Source organism: Ixodes scapularis, unplaced genomic scaffold (genome assembly GCF_016920785.2).
Source record: "Ixodes scapularis isolate PalLabHiFi unplaced genomic scaffold, ASM1692078v2 PGA_scaffold7__128_contigs__length_106722199, whole genome shotgun sequence".
Lineage (NCBI taxonomy): Eukaryota > Metazoa > Arthropoda > Arachnida > Ixodida > Ixodidae > Ixodes > Ixodes scapularis.
In genome coordinates, this window is record NW_024609882.1 from 88,666,166 (window position 1) to 88,691,567 (window position 25,402).

The 25,402-nt window shown below is 46.5% G+C and overlaps 3 protein-coding genes across 7 annotated transcripts in view; 2 read left to right on the forward strand and 1 right to left on the reverse strand.

The window, feature by feature from the left end:
• Positions 1–668, forward strand: part of LOC8043966 (mitochondrial inner membrane protease subunit 1) — a 35,862-nt gene extending 35,194 nt beyond the window's left edge. For all 4 annotated transcript variants that reach the window (XM_040211024.3, XM_029966146.3, XM_040211026.2 and 1 more), the window contains one exon: positions 401–668. In XM_040211024.3, coding sequence (XP_040066958.1) covers positions 401–608 — 208 coding nt within the window. In that variant the 3' untranslated portion in view covers positions 609–668. The remainder of the gene's footprint in view (positions 1–400) is intronic.
• On the reverse strand, positions 459–17,981 carry LOC8043970 (40S ribosomal protein S10). Its single transcript, XM_029966145.3, has 6 exons — positions 17,887–17,981; positions 17,384–17,441; positions 15,595–15,862; positions 6,488–6,547; positions 3,946–3,998; positions 459–536 (listed from the first exon to the last, which is right to left on the reverse strand). The coding sequence occupies exons 2-6, from the start codon at positions 17,432–17,434 to the stop codon at positions 498–500; spliced, it is 471 nt and encodes a 156-aa protein (XP_029822005.1). The 5' UTR covers positions 17,435–17,441; positions 17,887–17,981; the 3' UTR covers positions 459–497.
• Positions 17,982–18,001: 20 nt separating this feature from the next.
• Positions 18,002–25,402, forward strand: part of LOC8043968 — a 40,292-nt gene continuing 32,891 nt past the window's right edge. The window contains exons 1-2 of one of the 2 annotated variants that reach the window (XM_040211022.2): positions 18,002–18,423; positions 22,641–22,897. In XM_040211022.2, coding sequence (XP_040066956.1) covers positions 18,329–18,423; positions 22,641–22,897 — 352 coding nt within the window. In that variant the 5' untranslated portion in view covers positions 18,002–18,328. Of the gene's footprint in view, positions 18,424–22,640; positions 22,898–24,037; positions 24,927–25,402 lie in introns of those variants that run through there. The other variant, XM_040501144.2, reaches the window with a different exon arrangement.

Sequence of the window (25,402 nt, forward strand, 5' to 3'; positions counted from 1 at the left end):
CAAACTAAGCTTATTTTTTCATCTAACATAAAATAAGTTCTTTTTCAAAGGTGAGTTGTCTGATGGCATGTATTTTGGCCTAAAAAATTGATGTTGTGGTTATAGTGCGGTACCGCTTATAGTGTGGATTTTCGCGACTCCCGAAACATACGTTATATGCGGTCTACACTGTATCTGTGTTCCACAGCTACTCAATGGATGGCATGTTCTCTGTCGTAAGATACCACGAGAGGTTTCGAGGCAACCGGTTGTTGTAAGCAGTCGCAAGTGAGTGAACCACCCTTTTGTGGTCTTATTTGACCCCGAGAAATGTGTAAAAAAACCCCAAATTGGCTGAAACCATTTTACGTGGAGATGCATGCAGTTCAAAGTGGTGATTGTTGCGTGTCCACTGTTGCAGGTCTGGCCCTACCACAGGGCCACCTTCTTTGGAGCAGAAAGGTCCTGAGACACACACATCTGCCCAACTTTTTATTGACCCAGCAGCCGAGACAGCTTCACTGCGGTGGTCCACGCCCTCGGCCAAAGCCTCCCCTCTGCAAACAAAAGAGCGCGCTCAGCAGGCCGCCGAGCTAATGAACCCAGTGGTGCACCAGGTTTCCTCGTGACCGAGCTACTCGCCTGCAATGCGGACTATGAATAAAGGACGACAACCAACCAAATACCAACTCGTCTGTTCTTTGGGGACAACCATGGCAATGGCAGTTAGGAAGCGGTACCTATCCATCTTTTGGCGATCGTAAAATACTGCTCCTCATTGGCCATTCAATCTAGAAGATCCGAAGAGGCCTCCATACATAGGGCCCAATTTTTATCATTAACTGCTGTGCCTTATTGCTTTTCCAATCAAAATAGTTAACTTGTAAATAAAAATTGATACAGAAAACTTTTGTACAGTAAAAAAAAAAAATCAATGTTTGGTATTACTTGGTTATTATGAATTCCCCACCATTACACAATAAAGCAGTGCTTTGCTCCTTAAAAGCAGCGGGATCCTTGACCATCTCGGCCTCTTGTTGGACAAAACGCGAGACTGGACACTACAGAGGAGCTTTCAGTCGAAGAAAAAGATCCAGGAGGTCTGGGCATCAAGATAGTCCCTTACCATCAACTGCAAAGTGCCTTTGTTTTTCTGGCAACAGCCTCGGTTTTAGCAATACTATCGGCTACCACCGCTCTTCCGTGCTTTGTTCATCTTGGCCGGCTTCTCTCTGCCCCGTCATCTTACAAGGGATGCTGAAGCCAAATCTGGATTCCACAAAGCATGGCGGAAAAGCGTGCAACGGGATGCTACAAACACCTAAACGTCACTCGTACAACGATGTATAGAATGAATGACTGTATTTTTAAAGAAAGAGGCGCATTTGACAGGTATGTTTACGTCCTGTTTCTCCGAGAAGGAGAGGAAACAACCCCGTGTCTTCTCTACAGAGGAGGAAACGAGATATGTTGATGTCACGCACCTCGTTGGCCTCCTTCAATCTCAACCTTTTTTTAGAGCGCAGCTCTTAGGCGCCCGTTCCCGGCTTGAGTGGCGTCGCTGTCTGCGTCGCCGTAACCACGCGGTGCATTATGGGTAAATTTTCCCGCTAAATCTAGCGGAAAAATTTCCCCGCTAAATCTAGCGGAAAATTTCCCCGCTAAATCTAGCGGAAAAACTTCCTCGCTAAATCTAGCGGAAAATTTCCCCACTAGATCTAGCGGAAAAATTTCCCCGCTCAATCTAGTGGAAAACATTTCCCCGCTAAATCTAGCGGGGAAATTTTGGTCACGTGACCTGGGGAGTCACATGACCCCTCCCCCGAGGTCACATGACTACCCCCTCCAATTAACCCCCCCCCCCCCTCCCCCGAGGTCACGTGCCCTCAGGGGAGGGTCACGTGACCCCCCCCCCCCCAGAAACCGTGGCCCTCAGTCCCCTTCCCTCCTCAAGAGCTGCGCTCCAATTCGGCGTTACAGGGAGTGGTAAACGGCTTTCACTTTTTCCCAAAAAAATACAGCTGTCGATTTGACATATTGCCTTACCATACCTGCCAACCTGTGGACTTTCAAATTCATAAAAGTTCCGCAGCGGGCGGGGTGTCGCGAAGCGATGTGCAGCTTAATGTCAGTCAGCCTGGCCAGCGTGCGAAACGCTTGCATCACACGTGCTACAGAATCCTAACTTCTCTCTCTTTTTGGGCGGCACGAAGCACGGACATTTCGACGTGCACAGTGGCGGTCCAGCCATTTTAGGTTTTGGAGCAATTTTTGGAGCAAGAAAAACCCAATTTTGGAGCAATTCGTATCACATAAACTCCCCTTTTGGAGCAGGGAAAAGCTCGTTTTTGGAGCACCTTGGTATCAGGAAAACTAAACATTTTGGAGCAGCATGAACATAGAGCAGTTCTGTGCCATGTCTTTATTATTATAGACCTTTTCTGCAAGTGCGCCGCCATCTTAAATTGACGTCACTTCCAGTATGGGCGAAAACATTGTTTTGCCTTTGCCACGCCAATCGAAGGCTTTTAGGATATAAGCGTAACCGTCACACTTTCTCGTTTTGCCTCCCCTTTATTTTTTTACTATTTTCAGGTTGAAACGTTGGATTATTTTTTCGTTGCCCATACCGGATACGCGTATTAGGTGGCTGGGGACGAGAGTACACAGAAAAGGTCTATATATATATTACGGCTGCCGAAAGTCCGAAACTATAGCGATTTATTAAACATGTTTGTAAGCTCTATTCTGAGTTCGCACGCAGTGCGACAGTATGACAACCAAAGGGGTGACCAATCGTTTACGGCATTTGACATGAAAAGGAACACGCAACAATTCGCAACAAGGAAATCAAGCAACGACCACGCGATCGAAAAGAGTACCTCGGTATTGATGCCGCTGGTCTGCGGGTGAACGAGCGTCCGAGCAAATTTCTACTATGGGGTCTGTAACTTAAAACGCGCATGCAGAAAAAAAAAAAAAACTACTCACGTTGGCTCCTCTTTAAGAGGACTTAGTAGTGGCGATGCAGAAATGAACAGCCACAACGCCGCATATCAAAACGGTAGCAACAAAACAATAATGCGCAATAATGCCAGTGGGCCGGAAACCTGAATTGGATTGTGATGGCTATGGTAACGGCTCTACCCTTTATATCGGGCGGCAGCTTGCACCTGCTTGCACCACCTAGAGCACTATATAGCTCTATAGTGCTCTAGCACCACCTAGCCTAGAAAATAAAACTCCCCCGGGTTACCAGCCGAAAACGCCATTCTTCCAAAAAAAGAATTCGTTCACGGACCGACTAGCCCTTTTTGGCGCAGTTTGGCGCAATTCGTGTCTTTAGGCGCAGCAAGGCGCAGGTAAAGGAGAATTTATCAAAATGGCGCAATTGGCGCAGCTGGACCACCCCTGCGTGCAGGACTTAAGGAACACCTGAAAGTACCTCTTTTGAGGTTTGGAGTTAGGCATTGCGCCGCGAAGCCACAGTGACCAGGAGAATGCTTCAGTTACACGTGCAACAAACATGGACGCCGTACTTCCCGCCTCGAAACTGGCCGAAGCAACGAGGCCCAACAACGTCTCTGAGCACGCCGAATACACGAACAAAGGCTTTGAGCTTTGGATTGGTCTTCGATCCGTGGCCACTGGATAGACAGATAGTAAAAACCACGACGCTGCTGTGGACGGTACCTATCGTCCTCTTGCGGCGGTGCAAGATACCGCCAACAACAAAGTTACAAAAAAAAAAAAAGTTTTTTTTTGTAAGATTTGAAGCAAGATTCGTAAAATCACTCCAAATTCATACATTTTATGAAAAATTCGGAAGAGTTGGCGGGTATGCCTTACGAGTAGTGTTGTAGGGATGGTAGCATCCCGCCTACAGCTCCTGCATTGCTTTCTGAAATCCTAATTTCAGTTCACCATCCCTTTAATCCAAATGAACGAATTGGGGACGGAACTTACAAAGTCGAAGTTTGTGTCTGTGCCGGGTCCAACATCTCCCTTCTTGTCCAAGCCTGCAAGAGCACAAAAGTTCCCGCAATGCACACGGGAATGGCGCCAGTTGTGGTTCGTCATGTGACGATGAAATGTATCACTGTTCCTGTGAGATTAAAATCATATATTTAAATAGACAGTGTTCCCCTTCTGCCACAAATACGCGGGGTTTCCTTTTAACCACAAAAATGAGGAATGTATCGCCGAATGCTCACTCTCCACCCGTAGTGCCACAAGTCTGGTTGAAATGCCCGTTGGAACAGAATTTTATTAAGAAGTTACGCGATTTTCGAAAACTTTCAACATGAAGATGGGGCCTGTTCTCGGTAGTTTTTTTTCCATTCAGTCCCACATATTCGTGGGCATTGTCCATCGTTTTACCGCAAAATTTTTCAGAAAATCAATCGCAACTTTTTTGAAGTGGACGAGTTTGTTCTCAAACGTTGGCATCTGGTTCGCACTGCTAGCGCTACATTTGGAAGGAAACGGAGCCTTCAACTATGCATACCGTAATCACCCGAGAGAGGGCCCGCCTCCTACTTTTGGCATAATTTGACACCTCTTCTTAATTCGTCGTAATAAGAGGACAGCGCGAGGCTCATGAAAGGTATGTAACACTATCCTTTTCTCCTACACGCATCCAGATAGAAGTCATCTGGTCCCCTCTTGCATTCAATGTCGTCAAACTCATCGGAAGGCGAGACAAGCTAAGTGCAGTGGCACTGCGTAATGTCTACCGCACGCGCTGGATCATGAGTGGCTGGTGCAGCATCCGTGGCTTTCTGTATGGTCCACAAAACGCACGCTTCAATTTTAGCTTAATACCTATTTTCACTCGAATCACGCTGGGCTGTCTCTCTGGATACTACGGTAGTTTATTTTTGCAATTAAAACAAAACTTTTTCTTGGGCGCGATTGATGTTTCCGCGAGGAATGTGCCGTCTCGTTCGAGCCCAAGCCCCGAAAGCGGGGGCAGGTGCGTCCGACTCGACGGGACCCCTGCTCTGTCACATAGGGAAAGGCCGTGAGCCCAGTGCAGAAGCTCGCAGCAGCAAAATGTGACCGGGATAAAGTGCACCTGGAGGCAGCGAGAGCTCGCCTCCGTCGGAAGCGGATCAAACTGCACCCTCATTGCCACAAAAGAGCAGTGATGAGTGAAACTCTCGGTGTTGTCCGAGAATTCGGGCAGTTTAGAGAGCTCAACTAACAACTTTGTTAAATATTTCGCTCAGTCTTGAAGCTAGACATTCTTCGATCACCATCATAGATAGGCCCCTAGATTTAAACGGGTGGTGCAACGGTTTTTGTACTTTGCGTCAATACCAGAATGAATCCCCGACGTTCCTAAACAAATTGGGCGTTAATTTTTCTCCTCATGGAAAAACAAACAGGACTGTTTTCCTCAACTCGGCATAAACCACTGGTCATGTAATCTAGAGCTGTTTATATGCCACCAATGTTTCTGATAGTCACATGCCAGGGTAGTCAAAGCAAAGGGCACGTGTACAGTTCCAGACATCGCTGGAGTTTGGCTATTGTCATTGCAGTGATTGAACACAAGCCACTACCCGAATGTTTGTAGACCTAAAGTCAAATACCGTTATTGTAAACATCAAAACAAAAATTTTTTTCCCCAAATATTGAAAAATGTAATTTTTTTTCTTCCAATGTAAAAATATTTCGGTACTATGCATTTCAAATACTGAATACTTCGGAACAACGCAGGTAATTCTACCGCTACTTTGAGGCTTCTGCGTTGATGTAATTGGTTTGAGCCATTTTTAAGCAACTTTAAGCACACACGCCATTTTCAGTCGCATCAGTTTGAATATCATGTTAAGATTTATGTTTACCGTAAAATACCGGGCTAGCACCCACTCAAAATTTAGAGATAATTGTGGAAAAATGGGGGAAGGGCGCTTCTCCAGTCACCAATTTTACATATACCGTATTTTCCAAGCTATAGTTCGCGGACTATACAGGAATTGTTTTTCAAGATCGTTTATTATGACGAGACGTGACGAATTTTGTGTATGAAAGTGCATGTTAATGATGATTTATGCACATTATAGGCTTTATTGTGAGCTAAAAAGCAGACATTTGTAAACGTGTGCTGTCTATGAGAAGATTTTCGTGTCTACTAAGCACCAGGTGTGGACTATGCACCAGGTGCGGGCTATGCACCGGGTGCAGGCTATCTAAGCAAAATCTTTTATTTTTGACCCCAAATTTCTCCCTGTGGACTATACACCGGGTGCGGACTATAGTCCGGAAAATACGGTACATGTACTGTGCATACTTTTTCATATCCTAGAAATTTGGATATGGGCGCTTAATGTGCAATGGGCGGATGCGCGGCATTCTACGGTATGTCTACTTTGCCTTCCTGCTTCTGTGCAACAGCACTGCAGGTTTCATTCCCTGGGTGGTAGTTCAATTGCACGTAGACGCATAAGGCACGTGGCCCTCGGGGCCCGGTCGACGAGACTGGGGTGGAAGCTGGCCTCACCTGGTGCCCTGCGGTAGTCGCTGCGGTCGTCGGGGGCCTTGTTCTGCATGTCCTGGGCCACTGCAGTCAAGATGCACAAGCGTCAACATCCACGTCGGCACACTGTTGTGTTGCACCGGACGGAAGGCCGCCTCGCAACGTAGAGCATCCGCGTCGCAAAAAGAGTGCACTGCGCACTCGTCGGCATTGGCAAACAGTGTTGTTGGGCGTGGGTTCTCAAACTGTGTACCCGAAGCTTCCTCCGCCGTCCCCGTCCTCAATGGGCCTCAAACGTTCTTAGCTCTAATCCTCGACTCAAAAGGGGAACCCCACGGCCATGGCGTGCTATGGTGCCAGTGCGACCAATTTGAGCTTCCACCGTGCTTCTGAGTACACCACGGAACTTGCCATTCGCGAGTGATGACAAGTGCCATCGGGGTAACCGTTGACCACAAATGCCAAACCATACATTCATCGACGGATCCATCGTCAACAATCCGGGCGACGCAGTGCCCGCGTCCGACACGCGAGTCGGAGTCAGCTGATGTGCTTTGGGTGCCACAGACGCAGCGAAAAGGCGGAGAGCTTGGGAAGCAAAGTATGAATAGCCCGCCCTTCTTTAAATAAAGTGGGATTTTGAGTATCTACCCTCCTGCTTTTGACCCAGTAAACAATATGGAATTAGTTAACATCTTCATCTAAAAACGTGTATTCCATACCTGCCAAGTGCGGAGAAACCAAATCCGAGGAATTTCTAAGCGGGGGTGGGGGAGTTGCGGTTTTTGAAAATAAATATCGATAACAAATTTCCATCGAGGCAACGTCATTACCTTTATAATGCACTGCTCATGCTAGCGAGATACAGTTGGGCCTCGTTATCCTTGCAGCCGTTTGTTGCAACAGCAGACTCCTTGTTTAAGCAATTTGAGTTCTCCGGGAGATTTTCTGGTCAATCGTACAAATTGGTCAAAATTCGGGAGTCTCCCGAGCTGCCCGTCAGTATGGAACTATGAACCTCCCTAGTATGCACACCATTATGCTCGTTCGTTTACCCACACCTGCTCAGGAAGTGCAGGTAAATCGAACGAGCGAGCCCCTTGTACACCAGGCACATTTTGGCCATGTCTGCTGTTCCGGAGATAGAGGCGTTTGAGAAGCCCCACACTAGGGCCACTTCATCGACTACGCTTTGGCCACCCTCCGACCTTAATGCATTGTCTCCGGTCGTCCCAAGCTTTGTCGGAAATAGGCGGAAGCGCTCTTCCGTCCCCGAGAAACGCCAAGAAAACAGTCTGCGACAGAGCAAAAGGACGTCACCCCGGCTTTCCAACAGAGATCCAAAGCTGAACGAGTCTCGCATTAAAATCCTAACAGTTGTCGATTGTTCCAGTTGAACACTAAGTGTCAAAGCGGCGGCACCCTCGAGCAAATTTGGGCTGGGAGTACAAACAAATGTGCCGTCTCGTTCCGGCCCACACCCCGAGGGCAGGCGTCCGTGAACTCGACGGGCCCCCTGATGTGTCACATAGGGAAAGGCCGTAAGCTCAGTACAGAAGCTCACAACAGCAAAATGTGACTGGGACAATGTCCACCTTCAAACACTCTGCAGACGCAATACTCGCGATTTGGACAGTCTCTTTACAATATACCCTAAGCACTTTAAATGCCTAGCATTTATTGAGCTCCTCTCCCATAACAACCTTCCCACACTACGACGTCGGTGTCCGGTGACTTGACGATGCCAAGTCGTGCGAGACTGATGTCACAGTGCCACTGACGTGGAATACCTAAGGCTGACCCTATAAACACCTAGTGTTTAAAGAGACACTGACAGGGTTTTTATGCTAGCCGAGGTTTTTAGTTGTACCTGACATATGAGAGCCCAACTACCCAGAATAGAATTTGCAGCTCGAAATTCGGTTTCTTTCCGCCCAAAAACCGCCGATCGAGAACTGGCCGGTTTGAGTCACGCCCACTCTCTTTTCCGTGGTCACGGACCGTTTTCTAAGGTTTCGATGCGACCACCAAATTTAATCAAAGTCGTGGGTCATTGAAGGCACACAGTCAATATTAAAAATAAAATAAAAAAATAGGAAACCCATTTTTTGTGGCTTCCAAAAAGCTACAAATACATTGATTAACAAAAAAGGTAGCACAAACAACCCGAAGCATCCTGCACGTTCACTGCACAATTCTCAACATGGCGTCGTTTCGCGTATCGTGGGACTCGCAGGTGACAGTGGACGACGGGCGTTGGACCTCTACTTCAGAACTGTCATTCATGGTGCCGGTGAATCAAACGCTGACGCAAACGCTGATGCCAGGCAGCAAGGACGTGTGCGGCAGCTGCTCCGATCCCTTCTTCGGAAGGCAGCAATATCTGCGTTGTTCGGGACCTTGCGAAGCGCGGTTCCACTGCAAGTGCATAGGCGTGGTGGGAGATGACTACGAGTTCTTCATGGTCAACGGCTCAAGTACGTACAAGCGTCAAAATTGTACGAGGCGCAACGGCGCTCAAGATGTCGCCGTGCATGCTGAAGATTCTGCCACCGATTCGCCCACTCTGAGCGACATTGGAATTCAAACTGTTCCGACGGTTGAAAGCTGTGGCGCGTACGGCTCAAGTACGTACAAGTGTCAAAATTGTACGAGGCGCAACGGCGCTCAAGATGTCGCCATGCGTGCTGAAGATTCTGCCACCGATTCGCCCACTCTGAGCGACATTGGAATTCAAACTGTTCCGACGGTTGAAAGCTGTGGCGCGTGCGGCTGTGTCAGCAGGTTAGTCGCGGATTTGTGTGGAAAGATTGACGCTCTTGTGAAAGAAGTTACGTCTGTCAGGGCGGATAACGCGTCCTTGCAGATCCATCTCGCAAGGAACACGGAACTGCTGCGTCGCTTGACCACCCAAGACGTCACACCACCACTGGTTTCCCAACAAACCCGTGGCGCCGCAAGTTTTGCTGATGCCGCCCGCAAAGATTCGACTAGCATCGCTGCTTTACGGGGCGCTCGCGATAAACCAGGAAGCCAGAACGGACATACGCGTGGCAACGAACCTGTGCAGTCCTACCCGACCGCTTCAACCATCAATCGACCATCGCGCCAAACGACCGAGGATACTGCAGCAACAGATGCTGATGGATTCACACTTGTTCAACGAAAGCGGAGGGTCAAGCCTTCTTCGGGATCGTGTACAAACAGTAAGCTGGCTTCCGTTCCAAGGCCGCAAAGGCGTAAAGCACTCTTTGTTTCACGCCTTCACCCAACTACCGTGTGTAGTGATGTTGAGGCAGTGCTTGCTCCCATCTTAGAGGATAAGTCATTTAAGTGTACTCAATTGAAAGCCAAACATGACAGCTACTCGTCGTTTCACATCTCTGTAAATGAGGAGGATTTTGAAAAGATCAATACTGATGGCGTTTGGCCCATGGGTTCGTTCTTCAGACAATTTTTTGGGCCATTACGGGTTGATGAAGACACTCCAGCTGCATAGCCGTCCTAACAAAAAAAAAAAAAAAAAAAGTGTTCTTTCTTAATGAAGTGTTCTGTATTCTATCAAAACGTTTGTGGACTACGTACTAAGGCCAATACATGTTTTACAAATGTTGCAGTGAGTGATTACGACATAATTTCATGAAGCGAAACATGGTTGAACTGCTCTTTTTCATCATCTGATTACTTTCCTCCAGCATATACTGTATTTCGTAGGGATCGGAATTATGAAGGCATGTCGGCGAACTTCGGGGGTGGTGTACTCATTGCTGTTAAAAAACATTTGCAGGCGGTACGGAGATTTGACCTTGAATTTAGCGGTGATACTGTCTGGGTGGAAATAACTTTTGCCGGCTCCAACTTGCTCATTGGCACGTTTTACTTCCCGCCGAGCCTTGATGTCACCGGATTTTCGGAACAAATGAACCTGCTTTGTGATCAATTAGACGTCGACAAATACCGTATTCTTATTCTAGGAGATTTTAATGTCCCTGATATAAACTGGAATTTAGAGCACCCTTTCTCATCTTCTGGTTGTGTAACATCTAAGGCGAATACTCTACTCTATTCTGTGAACTATCTAGGATTGAATCAGTTAAATAGTTTTCAGAACCCGGCGGGAAACGTACTGGACCTCGCTTTAGTGAACTTTCATGTTCATACCCTCGTACCGGTCTCTAAGCCCCTTGTTCCCCCCGACGAGTGGCATGTTCCCTTCTCCGCTTCCTTCAGGACATCAAAGCATACAAGCTATGAATCATTCGCTTTTAATAGGAGTAATTATCTTGGCCTTTTCAGATTTTTAGATAGCGTTGATTGGGCACCAGTATATGAAACAACCGATGTAAATTGCGCTGTTGAGTTACTTACTAACTGTTTTACGAACGCCATCGAAATGTTTGTTCCAAAAAAGTGTCGTCACTCATCCCGCTATCCTCATTGGTTTTCGCACGAGCTTAGGTCCGAGCTTAGAAAAAAACTGCACTACCATAGGAAATATAAGGTTAAACAAACACAGTTTTGGTATAATAAGTTTTCCAAATCACGAGCGTTAGCTAAAGTGTTAATCAAGAGGGACAAAGAATCTTATCGAGAGTCAGTTGAACGCAGCTTAAACCGCGACCCCAAGTATTTCTGGCGGTATGTCAATGATCGCATGACCACGTCCTCTCCTGCGATAAGCCTATGTGACGCATCTGGTAAAGTGCTGAATGAACCTGCATGTGTGTCAAACGCATTCGCTGATTATTTCGAATCTGTCTACTCCTCAAACCAAGCTACGCCATGCACGCCAGATGATAGTAGCAATTTTAATGATAACCTCTCGATAACGTCTTTTCAAAGCGCTGAAATCGAGATTGCGATAAAAAGACTAAAACCCAAGATATCAATGGCATTTGATGGCATCCCAAGCTTTATTGTTAAAGGTTGTTCCTCCATTTTTACGCCGATATTAACTCATATTTTCAACTTGTCTCTGTCAAGTTTTACTTTTCCTGAGCTTTGGAAAAATTCTGTCATTGTGCCTGTTCACAAAGGTGGCAAGACCGATGACGTAAAGAATTACAGGCCGGTATCCTTGCTTTGTGCATTTTCGAAAGTTTATGAAATCGTTTTGTTTGAACATTTGTCACAATTTTTTAAACGTAAAATTAGCATTTCACAACACGGTTTCTTCTCTGGCAGGTCTGTAGAGACCAATCTAGTATCATTTTTAAACTTCGTTTCGCCGATTACCAATCAGCGTGGGCAGGTAGACGCCGTATACTTTGATCCATCTAAAGCGTTTGACTTGGTTAATCATTCAATTCTTGTCCATAAATTGGGGACATATGGAGTCAATAACCAGCTTTGCAAATTTTTTTTGAACTATCTGATGGAAAGAAAAAACTTCGTTCGTATAATGGGACATCATTCTAAACCTTATGTGTCATTTTCGGGTGTGCCATAGGGGTCCATACTAGGACCAATTTTATTCAATGTCTTTATAAATGATCTTGGTTCTTGTGTCCGCCATTCACATACTTTGCAATATGCTGACGACATCAAATTGTTTAGGCAGGTCTCATCCATCTATGACTGTGAAATGATACTGGAGGATGTTAATGCTGTGCATCATTGGTGTTGCCGCAATTTGTTAACACTAAATCCTAAAAAAACTGTAGTTATGTCCTTTTCTAAGAAACTGGAAATTGTAAGTTTTTGTTATTATCTTGAGAACCTACCTCTGCGTAGGGTTGAATGCACAAGAGATCTAGGAGTATATATTGATTCATCTTTGTCATTCAATGAACATGTTTCCAACATCACAAATGCTGCCTATCGGACGCTAGGTGTTATTTCGAGAATAACACGTGAATTCCTTTCGTCAGCTTGCATATTCATTTTGTATTTTTCATTAATACGTAGCAAGCTTGAGTTTAGTTCTGTTGTTTGGAATTGTATTGGTAATGCAAACCAAGCAAAAATCGAAAACGTGCAGAGACGTTTCTTCCGTATTGTATATGATCGCTATATTGGCCGCAGTGTTTATTATGAGTATAACAGGCTTTTACGACGATGTGATTGTACCACACTAAGCTCGAGAAGACTTGAGCGCGATCTAGTTTTTTTGTATAAATGTGTTCATGGTTGCATTGACTGTTCGACCCCTACATCAGCTATTAGCATATATGTACCGCGAGTGCTTTTGAGGGTTAATCCCACTTTCTCAGTTCAAAAAATCAACCTCTCCAGTCCCATGAACCGCATCCAACATTTTTATAACAGGTTCAGTACAACCAGCATCGACATAGACATTTTCAACTCAAGTGTTCAAGCGTTTAGGTGTTCTCTGGCTGATATTTAACTGTTACCTATTTCCTGTTCCCCCATAATAGATATTAGCTGTTGCATGTGCTGTTGATTTCTTATGTGTGTTTCTTTTGACTCTGTGCATCATTACATAGGCTACTCGCCGTTCATGAGCACGAAAAATAAATGAATGAATGAATTCTGTCTTCCTTCGAAAGAGAAATTTAGGACCGATCAAAAGAACTGATACTCATCCCGTACGACACGCCCGACCAGCTAGCCGATTGCACGAAGACGTCGCCGAGCCGTCGTCCCTTCTTGCGGTTGAAGACATCGCTCGCCTAAACGTCAAGCACGAAGTGAGTACTTCGAGTTGGATACGCACGCGTACGGCTTCTTTACGAGGTGCAAATGTGGCCTATGCGCGGTGCTGCCCGACTTCGACCCGGGAGTGCATGGATTGAAGGGAAATCGGCGTCAAATTTCCGACATACAGTCTACCCGCCACATTGCTACGCATGAGTGAGTTCCTTCAGTAGCTCAGTGGAAAGACGCCCGCTTCACACGCAGAGTGCACGGGTGCAATCCCTGGTGTGGGTGTACCTTTTTTTTTTTTTTGTCAAGCATTTTGCAATGTCTACATTTTTTTTTTTTTTTTACAATTATCACTGAAAAAAAAAAAGAAAAAAAAAGAAACAATTGTTGTAGACGATACGTCGCTGAACTAAATGGTATGGGATTCCATTTTTGACACCTGCGAACTCAATGTAGTCGCTTTCCACAAAATGCAACGGGCATATGAATCGGGTAGCATCCGCTTTCCGAGCGTCGCGTAACTGTTCTACAGAAATTGATCCCGACCGGTTGATCTTTGGGAAACTTGAGCACTCTGCCGCACAACGCCACTTTCAGATGCAGGACATGTGAGCCAACTCTTCACACAACATCTTGGGAGTATTCTTTTCGGAGCCGATCACGGGAATTCACCACGGCACCCTGGCACTCACTACTAATTGCCAGCACTTAAATGTACAAAACAACTCATCTTGAAGTGGAGAACAGCGAGCGGAACAAACATAACTGCAAAGGAATCGCAGGGCGAACAAACGCATTTCGCCTGCTACGTGCGGAGAGAGAGAGAGAAAAAAAAAAGAAACCCTGCACGGTCGGGTGTAGCCATGCGACTTCCGCCACTCACTCTATCCTCTCCCCTTCTTTGTGCGGTGCGAGAGTTTCAGTTTCGAGCAGTCGCGTTTTTTGGCTTTATTAAAAAAATATGCGACTCTGTAGCAAAATATTAATTGAACAGTGTTCCGACACCATAATAAATCGCTCGACAAAAAAGGGAAAAAATATTTTGGGGGGTGTCAGTGTCGCTTTAAAACAAAAAAATTGCTAAATTGCACAAACACTCGCATTTTTTTTTTGCACAAAGTTGTCAGGCATATTCACTGGAGCTTCGTTGAATCGCTAGAGGGTAGCTTTCTCAGTAATTTATGACAAGAACCCACTGCCGCCGCCACCCCTTTTCAACTCGCCGCCCGGCTCATTCGATTGCGGTGCAAAAGAGTGCTTCAAACTTTGACCGAAATGCCACGTCAGCTAGAGTCGTTACCATTATGCCACATTTGCTTCATGCGGCTTCACCCACATTTAGAACAATTCTGAATGTTCCGCTTTTCCTTTTGCACGCACTGCCCCCGTACGAGACTGCCCCGCTCGGGGCCACGAGGCATTAATCAATAAAATGAAGTTATCGATGGCAGTTCGCTGAAAAGACAGTACGTCCTGCAGTTCCTAGACAGCAGGGTATAACTGCTAGGTTTTCTATGCAAGCCACCGGAAGCTAGCACAGGTCACGTCTTGAACGCGACAACGGCGTTGGACTGCGACTCGTCGACCAAATGCGGGCCCCGGCAAAATGGCGGCGTAGCACTCGCTTGCAGCCTGTGCCTTGTGCCGGCCTCCACTACTCACCGAGGAGAGGACGTCGAGCCGTTACAAATCGAGGAATTCTGACTCACCTACGCGGGCCATAATGTGCAATAAAACGGACAACTTTGGACGCGACTAGGTTTCCATGCGCCAATTCGCGAAACCTCTACTGCAGTGCCCGTAACGAGTATTCGACCAACGCAATCTGTGTCCTGTACCGGCCCCCCATTAAAGGCGAGTCTAAAGAAAAACAAATTGTGCTGCACGAGCCAGTGCATTGTAGAATGTCACCATCCTGGCGGCCGGTTAGGAAAGTTCCAGCTTCCAAACTTCCGAGCCAAGGCGCAACCTGCAGCACGCACCTCCGCCGCAGTGCGCGAGCCAAGGTGCGACGTCAACGGGTGGAAATCGAGGGACCGGATTTGAGGTCGCGGGGAATGCCCTCGTCGGAGGCGCGTTCCGGGGGTTTGATTCTGGTCCAGGCTAGAGCGTCCTGGCTGGCAAGTTTGCATTCCATTCGTATTTTGCTGAGAACATCTCGTCGAGGTACAAACAGAGAAAGGTCTCTCCGCCTCCGACGTGCTTGCCCTTGGTTTACCACCCACCCGTCGACGCGCACGGTGGCAGAACTCGAGATTTGCAAACAAAGCGAGAGTTCTCGACGGCTTCCGACATAAGATAGCGGATGGTCACAAATTTGGCACGCGTCGTCGTGGCGCTCAATTCGTAGCGGACTATCAACTTTTCCCTCGGTGCGTTAGCGGATGACATATGGCCTTTTCTCGTTTCAACACCGTTTGCGAATGGCGCTTTGCGGCGGACGAGCAGCCTTCGAACGCCACCTTCGCCCACTCTCCGTGAGGCCAATGAGATCTAGCGAGCGAGACGGGGCCGGGGCCACCTACTCTTGGGCCTTCGGGAGGGGGCCTCCTGGCGGGACTGCTTCTTGAGGGTGGCCGGCACAATCTCGGGGGGCAGGTGGAGGAAGTCCCGCAGGTACTGGATGCCCTCGTTGGTCAGGTACCAGTAGTAGTGGCGCCAGGCAAACTGCTCCTTCACATAGCCCCGGGACCGGAGAGACTGCAGGGCCTTGATCACCTGCAGGTTGGGGATCGCCTCCAGCTCCGGGTGCTTGGGGGCGTGGAAGTCCTTCTTGGCCACCAGCACACCCTCCTGCGGAGTGGGCAATCGCAGGGGGGATCGAGACACAGCGTCCGGGCGAGTCTCCCACGGGTGGATTTACAGTCCTATCCCACCCAAACATCGAAAGCGACGTAAAAATAAGGGCGTACAAAAGAATGGCTCTGCAACATGCACCAAAAGCACGAAGATGTCGGAGAAAATGAGATCAAACTGCGCCAAAATGCAGGTTGTATCGCCATATTATTTAGTGCAGCCTCAGTGAAACGAAATGGACCGGCGGAGCGCATGGCCACGCACAGCTCCTGCGACAACTGCCGGGAGAAGCCGTGCCATCTGGCATTGCGAGTCGCACACGCGCGTAGCTGAGCCAGGCAGTCAGCGGCTCTTCACGCTCCAGGTACAACCCCCGATAGGCAATTGCTACAGACACATTTGCAAACAAATAAAACTGTTTACGACGCTAAAAAAGAAATAAAAAAAAACATTTATGGTGAGCACTGATCAGCTACTGCAAGTTGTGCACCGAGCACAAACAGCCGTCAAGTGCTTGGCTCAGCTGCGCGCACGTGCAACCCGAGACACCAGATAGACCCTTGTTGCAGATGATGCCACAGGTATGTGATGAGGCCATGCGCTCCACTGATCTATTTCGTTTTGTTGAGCACTGTACATTGTTTTAACCAGCATTAGTACTCAGTTTCTTGCTGCATGTCTGTGCAACTATGAAAAAAAAAATATTCCTTCGCATTTTCTGTACATCATCCTTAGTGTTTGAGCCACTCGACTGTGCACTGAATATTGCATGATCATAAGTCAAGGCGCTACAAAATTTTTTTGTTTTCGATGCATAGGTGTTACACTTTGATTACATGAAGACGTCACTTCCCCTTCATCCAGCAAACGGCAAGTGCAGAGTGGCACCATGAGCGCAGGAGAGTTGTCTTTGCCACGGCACACATCATTATTTACAGATAAATATGACGGGCACCTGACAGTACCGCACTCGTGGCGTTTCAGCTCGTATTGGCCACAATAGTGTTTGTTGCTACTTGCCGCCTGCTTCACACTACCAATGTGACAACCTTCACATGTGAAAAACAGCATTTCCCAACTAAGGCTGAAATGACTCTCGGATGATCTGTCCAACTGTTACTTCCCGCATTTATAAAACTATGCCCGTAACGATGTAAAATGAACATGCGCTTGCCACTAGGGCGGAAATGTGGCACAATACCACTGGAGACTGTGCGGTTTCTGATCAGACCCCTGCAGGGAACCAAATTATCAGAACTCAAAGGCTGGCAGAACCATACAAGAGTCGTGGCTGCAGTAGGTTCGAAGGAGCGGTGAAGTGACGGGTGGAATTTCAACACTCAAGAATCTGACTGGTTCTCATAGCGTAAAAGGCGTTGAAAAGAAAAGCTTCGCATTTTTAAAATTGATTGGGCTGTGGCGTCTGCTTGCATCGAGCTTGCTTTCGAAACTAAATGAGCACGGTCCAGTGCGAACGCCCAAGTCCGTGCCAGACTTGGCTAGAGGAGCCGGCCTTACCTTGAAGAGGTATTCATAGATGGCCACTCTGTTCTTTTTGGGCATCAACATCTTGAAACTGCAATACATAAACAAAACACGTAGCTCATTGAATCATTCAATCAATCGATCTGTACGACAGGAAAACAAATAGGCAGCCGCGGTTAGACACGCGGACACAGCTAGCAGTACGATCCTTGGGAGAACCAAAAGCCGGTTCAAAGGTCAAGCGTTCGAAGCTGAGCAAGAGGAGCTAAATGCTTTAGCGCGTTTGCTAGTTGAAATGCAGTTATTATTTTTGTTTTAAAGCCTTATCGTAGCCAGAATTAGTGAATATTTAGAAAAGACGGCGGCTGGAAGCGGCTGCCATTCTAAGATACTGCTCCACGTTTATCAACGTTTGAAACTTCTAAAAACTTTACATTCGATTATTCACAATGAATAATTTAAAATCATACCCCGCACAAGCAATCGAGCAAAAATATTCGCATAATACTCGATTATTTCGATTCAATTCGCCTCACCTGTATTTTACAGTGCAGCTCCCGACATGAAAGCTAACCGGAAAAGGAAGCTAACAAGATTGCAGCCTCGTAAGCAGACTACTTCCGACACTTCCGACGCGCGAAGGCTCGGTTTGAATCGGCAGTCTTCTTCGAGAGTAGAGTAAACATGGCGGCGCACAGGACGCCGCCGTCGCGGTGGTCGCGGTCGACTTTCCCACTGCGGACGTGTAATCAGGTGTAAACGCGTTGCAAGTTTGACACATTCCTATTTTCCCTAATCACTTCCAGCTAAAGGAGTGATCGGTGTTTAGGGAAGCGAGGGAAGAGGAATCTAGGAATGGCGTTTGAATTGGTGACAAACTGGCCACGGTTACGAGAGCGAAGCGCGGTACTCGCTGCTACAGTTTCATATGACGTACATTCCTTTTACATCGTCTCTAACTGCTAGTCATTAAGTGCCATGGCGTTCATCGTCTGCATTGTCCTAGCCTCGCTTCTAGTCATTCCGTCCACATCGTGCCTGAAACTAGCAGACGACGATTTGAAAGTTTACAGGTAAGGACACGTAGCTCATACCACTGCTCATATTGTTCGCTGACGAAGGGTTAGTAAAAAGAAAAGTTCCCGGCGTTTTGAAACCTACTCAGTCCCTTGGTCACGGAAAGTCACCCGTGACCAAAGGCCCTAGTTCTCGAAACGTCGGAAATTTTGTCTTTATTAAAACTTAAGTTAGTGTTCTGATTCTTCGTTAACCTTCTCCTAACAGACAGATTTGTGCCGAAGATGTTTACTTCTGGATGGATGAATGGATGAATTCGGCTGAGCCCTTTGGATCGGGCGGTAGCTTACGCCACCTAGCCATTTTGTTTTACCATTTAAGCTTAGAATATTGAAATGTGAAATCTATATTCACACTGCAGTGCAAAGAAAGTGAGGCTATAAAACCCCCTTGCCATCAGTGAATAAGAAAATACCTAGTTTTCTCTCGATTTCTGCCACCATTCACTTAATCTTTGCTTGGTAATCTCTACAGTCTTGAAATCCACTCTCCCTTCGCTGTCTCTAAAACCCAATGACTTTATTAAATCAATGTTGTCTTCGGTAGGCATAGGGTGAAGCCCTTTACAGTAGAGTATCAAGTGCTCAGCCGTCTCGTCCTCCTCTCCACAAGCAGTGCACACTGTATCCATTTCCTGGTACTTCACTCTGTATGTTCTGGTTCGCAGAACACCCGTCCTCGCCTCAAACAACAATGAGCTTCCCCTAGAATTGTCATAAATGCTTTCTTTGGCAATAACTGTTTTGTTTCATCTATAGCTTTCCATAGCCATCTTTGTCTGCATTCCCTCTATCCACCGATCTCTTTCTGTGGCCTTAACTTTCTTCTTAACTGAGACTTGCTCTTCCGTATCTTCACTATAGCCCAAAAACTTTCCTCTTAATTTCCTAGTGCGCTGTCTCCACTTTGTGTCTACACTCCTCATGTATAAATAGCTGAAAACCTTTCGTGCCCATTGCTCCTCATCCATTTGCCTCAACCTATCCTCAAATTCTATCTTGCTCACCGCTTCCCTGCTCTCAAAAGACGCCCATCCCATGTCTCCTTGTACTCCCTGGTTTGGCGTTTTGCAATGTGCCCCCAAAGCCAGTCTACCTACTCCGCGCTGTTTTATTTCTAGTCTCGCATGCACTTCGGATTTCATGCATAGCACTGCGTTTCCAAAAGTCAAGCCAGGCACCATGACCCCTTTCCAAATCTCTCGCACCACCTCATGCCTGTTGTAATTCCAAAGTGATCTATTTTTCATTACAGCTGCATTTCTGTTGCCCTTACCTATTATATACTTTTCATGCTCTCTGAGATATTCTGCACCATCACATATCCATACTCCTAGATACTTGTATTTACTAGCTCTCTCAACTGTAATATTCTGTATCTTCAGCCTCTCAACTTCATCCTCGTTAAAAATCATGAGTGCTGATTTTTTGCTACTGAATTCTAAACCTAATTCCTCTCCTTCCCTACCACAGATGCTTATTAATTCCTGCAACTCTGTCCTGTTGTTAGCCATTAGTACAATATCATCCGCACACATCAATCCCGGTAAGGATTGCTGAATTTTTTGGCCTAGCTTACTGTAAGAAAGGTTGAATCCAGGCCCACTCTTCTCTAGTCTATCCTCCAATCCTCTCAGATGCAACATAAACAGCAAAGGCGATAACGGGCACCCCTACCTAAGGCCTCGTCCTATCTTTATTTTCCCTGTCGCCTTTCCTTCCCATGTTATAATCACCTTGTTATCTTTGTAAATGTTCCTTAATAGTGCTGTTAGTCCTTCATCTAGGTTTAAGCTCTCCATTATGTCCCATAGGTTCCTTTGGTTCACATTGTCATAGGCACCCTTGATATCCAGAGATGCCAGCCAGAGCTGTCTGTTTTCTTTTTGCGCTATTTCTATACACTGTGTCGGAGAAAATAAATTGTCCTCCAACCTTCTTTGTTTCTGAAACCCGTTCTGTAACTCGCCCAGTATGCCCTCGCAATCTACCCATTCCTCCAGTCTGTTCTTTATAATCTGCATTACCAACCTGTAAATAACCGGTGTCACGGTTATGGGACGATAATTCCTAATACCAGACTTATCTCCCTTTCCCTTATATATCATACTCATCCTACTAAGCCTCCATTCATCTGGAATATTTCCTTATGTTATCATGGTACCCACTACCTCCCTTAGTTTTGCCTTAGATTTAGGACCCAAATTCTTCACCAGCTTGATTGGGATACCATCTGTGCCTGTCGACGTGCCACTAGAGACTCTTCGTTCCGCCTTTTCCCATTCTCTTTGTCCAAAATCCGCGATGTCACAAACTGGACTGCTACTTCCTTCGGTTCTCCTATCTTCCACATGTACCCGCTCCCGAAATTTCTCCCCTAAAGACTCTTCTCTAGGCTGTGGACTGGACGGGTCACCTATTTAGCAGAGATCTGGGCGTTTGAGAGACATTGTAGTCACAATGTGCTCGTAAGTTTTCGATAACTTGCATAAACTATATTAACTACACCGACTTTTATTGAGGTACATTCTGGTGTTATTAGTTGACATATCTCGGAGTGACAGCGGGAGGCAGGGAAACAGACAAGCGATTTTCATCAGCGTATACTTCTATATTTATTACTACAACGTTGACAGCGCTTTTGATATAATTAATGCTTGCCGGAGGCCTTAGTGTTTTCCATTGCGGGAGGTTAAAAAGTGTCTGGATGGGACGTTTATGTTGCAAAATAAACTTTCACCTCCTCAAAAAGTTGGCTCATCATTTTTTTACAATGGTGGGCATGAAAGACGTTGGGGTATCACAAATCAACCATTTTTGCTTTTCAAAGGTGCCACGCAAAATACCTTCGGGTGAAAAAATCGCCACTTTTCGATGTAAACTCTTGATTAGATTACCCGCAGGAAACAAAGCATCCTTCTACAATTTATTATACCACGACTGGCCGTCGTCCCATTGCAGAATATATTCCTCAAAAATTGCGCCCAAAACTTGTTCTACGGTCCCATTTAACAGCATTGTCTGGAAAGCCTAACTACTGCTCCATTGGCTCCTTAGCTACATTCAATGTCTGAAGGTTGTTTCATGTCCTCATTAGGCAGCTCGTCTGGCAAGTTTAACACTTGCTGCAGGTGCCACACACGCGACTGCTTGCAACCAAGTACCTAACAAGCTCTCGTGATCTGTCGCAACGAGAGCCGCAGAACGCTCGAGATTTCCATACATTTTCTTTTTTTTTTTTTGTGCATCATTCTTCCTTTAGTGGCTCGCAAAATCTATTGTTGATGTTACGAACGACAGTCTGTCGTAGATTGTGCTTACGTTTGATCTATACTCCGTTTCACCTTATGTTGTATCGCAGAGAAGGCTAGAAGCGTGAGCTCATAGCGTTGGGAGCTGCTGTTGACGCGCGAAAGCTTATGCCGCCGAGATGTGCCCTAGAGCAAGGAGCTCGCGCTTGTAGCCTTTCCTGCGGTACATCATGAGGTGAAACAGAGTATAGCAAGTACCGCAAAACCTTTACTCTAGTGAAGTGCAATTCCAGGGCCACGTCATAGGCAGTGCCAGCGTGCTGTCCTAAGGGATCGTAAGAACCCGGTTGTAGGCAAACGCAAGTGTGTAAACCAGCCTTTAGACACTTCGTCTACACAAAAGGTGATAAAACCCGAGACGGTTTTGTTAAAATTAGAGAAAACTGGAAGTTTGGAGCCGTCCATAAAAAAAAAAAAGATTACGCTTTGCGGGAAGAAAATCTTTGTCTATGGCTTCATCTTGTGTCGACCCAGAACACAGCCGCCCCTGAGTTGTCCCAAAGGTTCCCTGCTTTGGAACTTATCTATTACTTATCTCGTTTCATTTTATTGCTGGTACAGGGACGTTTATTAAATATTCGGGTCAAGGCCCGTTCCCACTCTTGCGACCGAGTTAGACCGAGAGAGACCGGTTTTTCAGCCTCTTGCGACTTCTTAGAACCAGCTCTGCTGCATTGCATCCGGTCCTAAGAAGTCGCAAAAGGCTTAAAAACCGGTCTGGTCTCTCTCGGTCGAAGTTGGTCGCAAGAGTGTGAATGGGCCTTCACACGCGTGTTTCCCGGAATTTTGGGAATTCCATGCCCGGCAGTGGCATAGCCAGAAAACTTTTTTTTGGGGGGGAAAGGGCTGAGGTGGTTGGAATGTCTGTGAGTGCCTCGAGTGACAAGCGTTTCCCACGTGCAGAGACCGGGTGGTGGAGATGTTCCAGCACGCCTACGACGGCTACATGCGGCACGCGTACCCGTACGACGAGCTACGGCCCCTGTCCTGTGACGGCGTCAACACGTGGGGCAGCTTCTCGCTGACGCTGATCGACGCCCTGGACACGCTCACGGTCATGGGAAACTACTCGGAGTTCCGCAGGGTGGCCGCCATGATCGCCCGCAAGATGGACTTCAACATCAACATCAACGTGTCGGTCTTCGAGACCAACATCAGGGGTGCGGAGAACCTCTAGGCCCTCGGACCTTTCCGTATTTATTTGTTTATTTCAATCTCCTCGGGGCCAGAGCTGTATTACAGAGGGGAGTGGGTCGTATAAGTAAAATGCAGTAATAAACGGCAAAACTTTTAAACATTATACGGTAGTTAGGGCTCCTCGCAGAGAGGTTAGTAATGGCAGTTGGAAAATGTTTGTTATCGGGAATTTCGGCGATGGCTCGGGGAAGGCGACTCCACATTGACAAAGTGTTGGGAACGAAACTCGTAAAAATGATTTATGCGACAGGACGGTATGCCAACCTTGGGATGGTGGTCGAAGCATGCTGAGAAGTAAGATGTTGCTAGTAGCCTTTACTTAAACATGGAATTGTTACAATATATCTTATAAAACGAGCATGGACGAAATATTTCTCTACATTGTGAAAGGTAATGATAAAGTTGATTTTATTAACGAAAAAGTACAGTTTCGATGAATGTGTCTGCCGGTACCAAAAATCTTGCTGTTAATAGGTCATTCGGTCGTTGTATACACAAAGAGTGTATCTGTGAAGAGGTCAATAATTTTGACACCTGGTGTATATAAGGAGCGAGAAAAACAAAGTAAATTAGCTGAGTTTGAGACGTTCTCGTACCATTGTCTTTTCTGCGACTCGAAAGTTTCCTCATTCTTCCGCTCCAGAGTCTCGGGTGCTACATTACGAGCGATTTTATTGCAGTTACACTCGAGGCACGAAGATAGTTCGAAAGTAGGAAACAAGATGCACAATTTTGTATGGCTTCTAATTCTGAAGCAAGCAATTTGTGACCATCTCGTTCGGGTTCCATTATAGGCGTGTCGACACATTATTTCTCGACAGTCTTCCAAGTGTCACCATTTTATTGACTAGTGCCGCGGAACAAATGCGATTAACGACAGTTGAAATTCGTAAATGGGACTTTCTGAGCTTTAGGTGCGGTGTCAGGAAGCTGGGGAGATGTTGATTAGCTCTGTTGCAGGCTGTTTTAACATTTCCAGAGCATGACAAAACGTTTCCTGCGATTTCGGACAAAACTTCTGATAACTGGCGATAATGACCGTGTTGAATTCAGCTGAGGCTGGGGTAGAAAGGAAACATCAAAGCGTAAAAGAGACAGAAAATAGACGACATCTCATTGAGACGTCGTCCTGTGTATTTTCTGTCTCTTCTGTGTTTCAATGTTTGCTTTCTACCCCAGCATGCTCAGTATTCGCCAGCTTGCCGGCATTCATATGATAATTTGGCAATAATGACTTTATGCAATGAGAAGCCTGCAATGTTGTTAATCTGAAGCGTAGCTCAGTGGCTGTAGGCCTGATGGTTTCGGTACTTTGACTGCACTGCTTACTGAGTGCGAGCTGTAGTATGCCGTGAGCTCATCAAATGGCAGTGAGTTTACCGGACACTACAATGTCACAAGAGCGACACGCCTGCTTCGTTTAGGGGTTTTGAATTTGCGTGCTTCTTCAGGCTTCTTCTAAGTTCAGGCTGTCTAAACTAGCACCCGCATGCAACCGTCGTCTGCATTCGGTCCAGCGCTTGCTGCTGCGGTGTCACAAACTGTTGCGAACCTGCGGTTCAAATGGCTCGCCGTGCCTTCCAGCTTTTAGCAAAATTAGATAAGGTACGGCATTTTAACGGCGTTGCCCAATTTCTCAAGAAGAAACTTCAAAATCCTGGAGAAAGAAATGTATGGCAAATTGCTAAGCAATCCTGTTGCATACGTGAAATGTTCTAACATCACAAACGTCCAGCGATACGTTGAGCTTCACGTATGTTGGGCTGATAAACCTGGCATTCTTCCAGAGCCTTCCATTCTCTCGAGCTCCACTTCCTTAGTGTGCACAGGTGGTCGAGCTGCTCCTCTCCAACCTGTGTCCTCCTCGACGGGCCCCCTGGTCAGGTGACCTCCCCGTTAACCAAACAGCATCGAGCTTTGCGGCCACGCTCATCAGGCTTCACGAAATGCTGAGCACCTAGCCAAAGATTGGTTTCTGCGAAAATTCATACGGTAGTTTTTTTTTTAATCTTCAAAAATATTTATTGGTGCTTGTGCGGCATAAAAATGAATATATAATCATTTAATGGTTTAGTCTGTTACACTCCTCCACTAGGTGGCATCGGCTCTTTTTCAATTTACGCAGATGCGCATAACCTAAGTTGAACTTTTGTCAAACATTGCGTTAAAGACTAAAGAAATTGAAAGCTGGTCGAACGGGAACCTTGACTGGTTCCTGACTTCCCCACCTGCTTTTAGAGACGGTGCCACGAGCACTGGTCTCACGTGACTCGGTGTGCGCACACCGCTGAAGCTGCCTAGGCCATTCCAATTTTCCGCAGGAACAGAGCTACGCTTTCAAATTGCACGATCCCGCCGCTAAAACCCTTTTGGTCAAAGATCCTTATGTTTAGGAGCCAAGTTTTACAGCTCTTCATGATATAAGCTAGAGCATTAAAATATTTGTTCAACCGAATATTCGGTTAGAC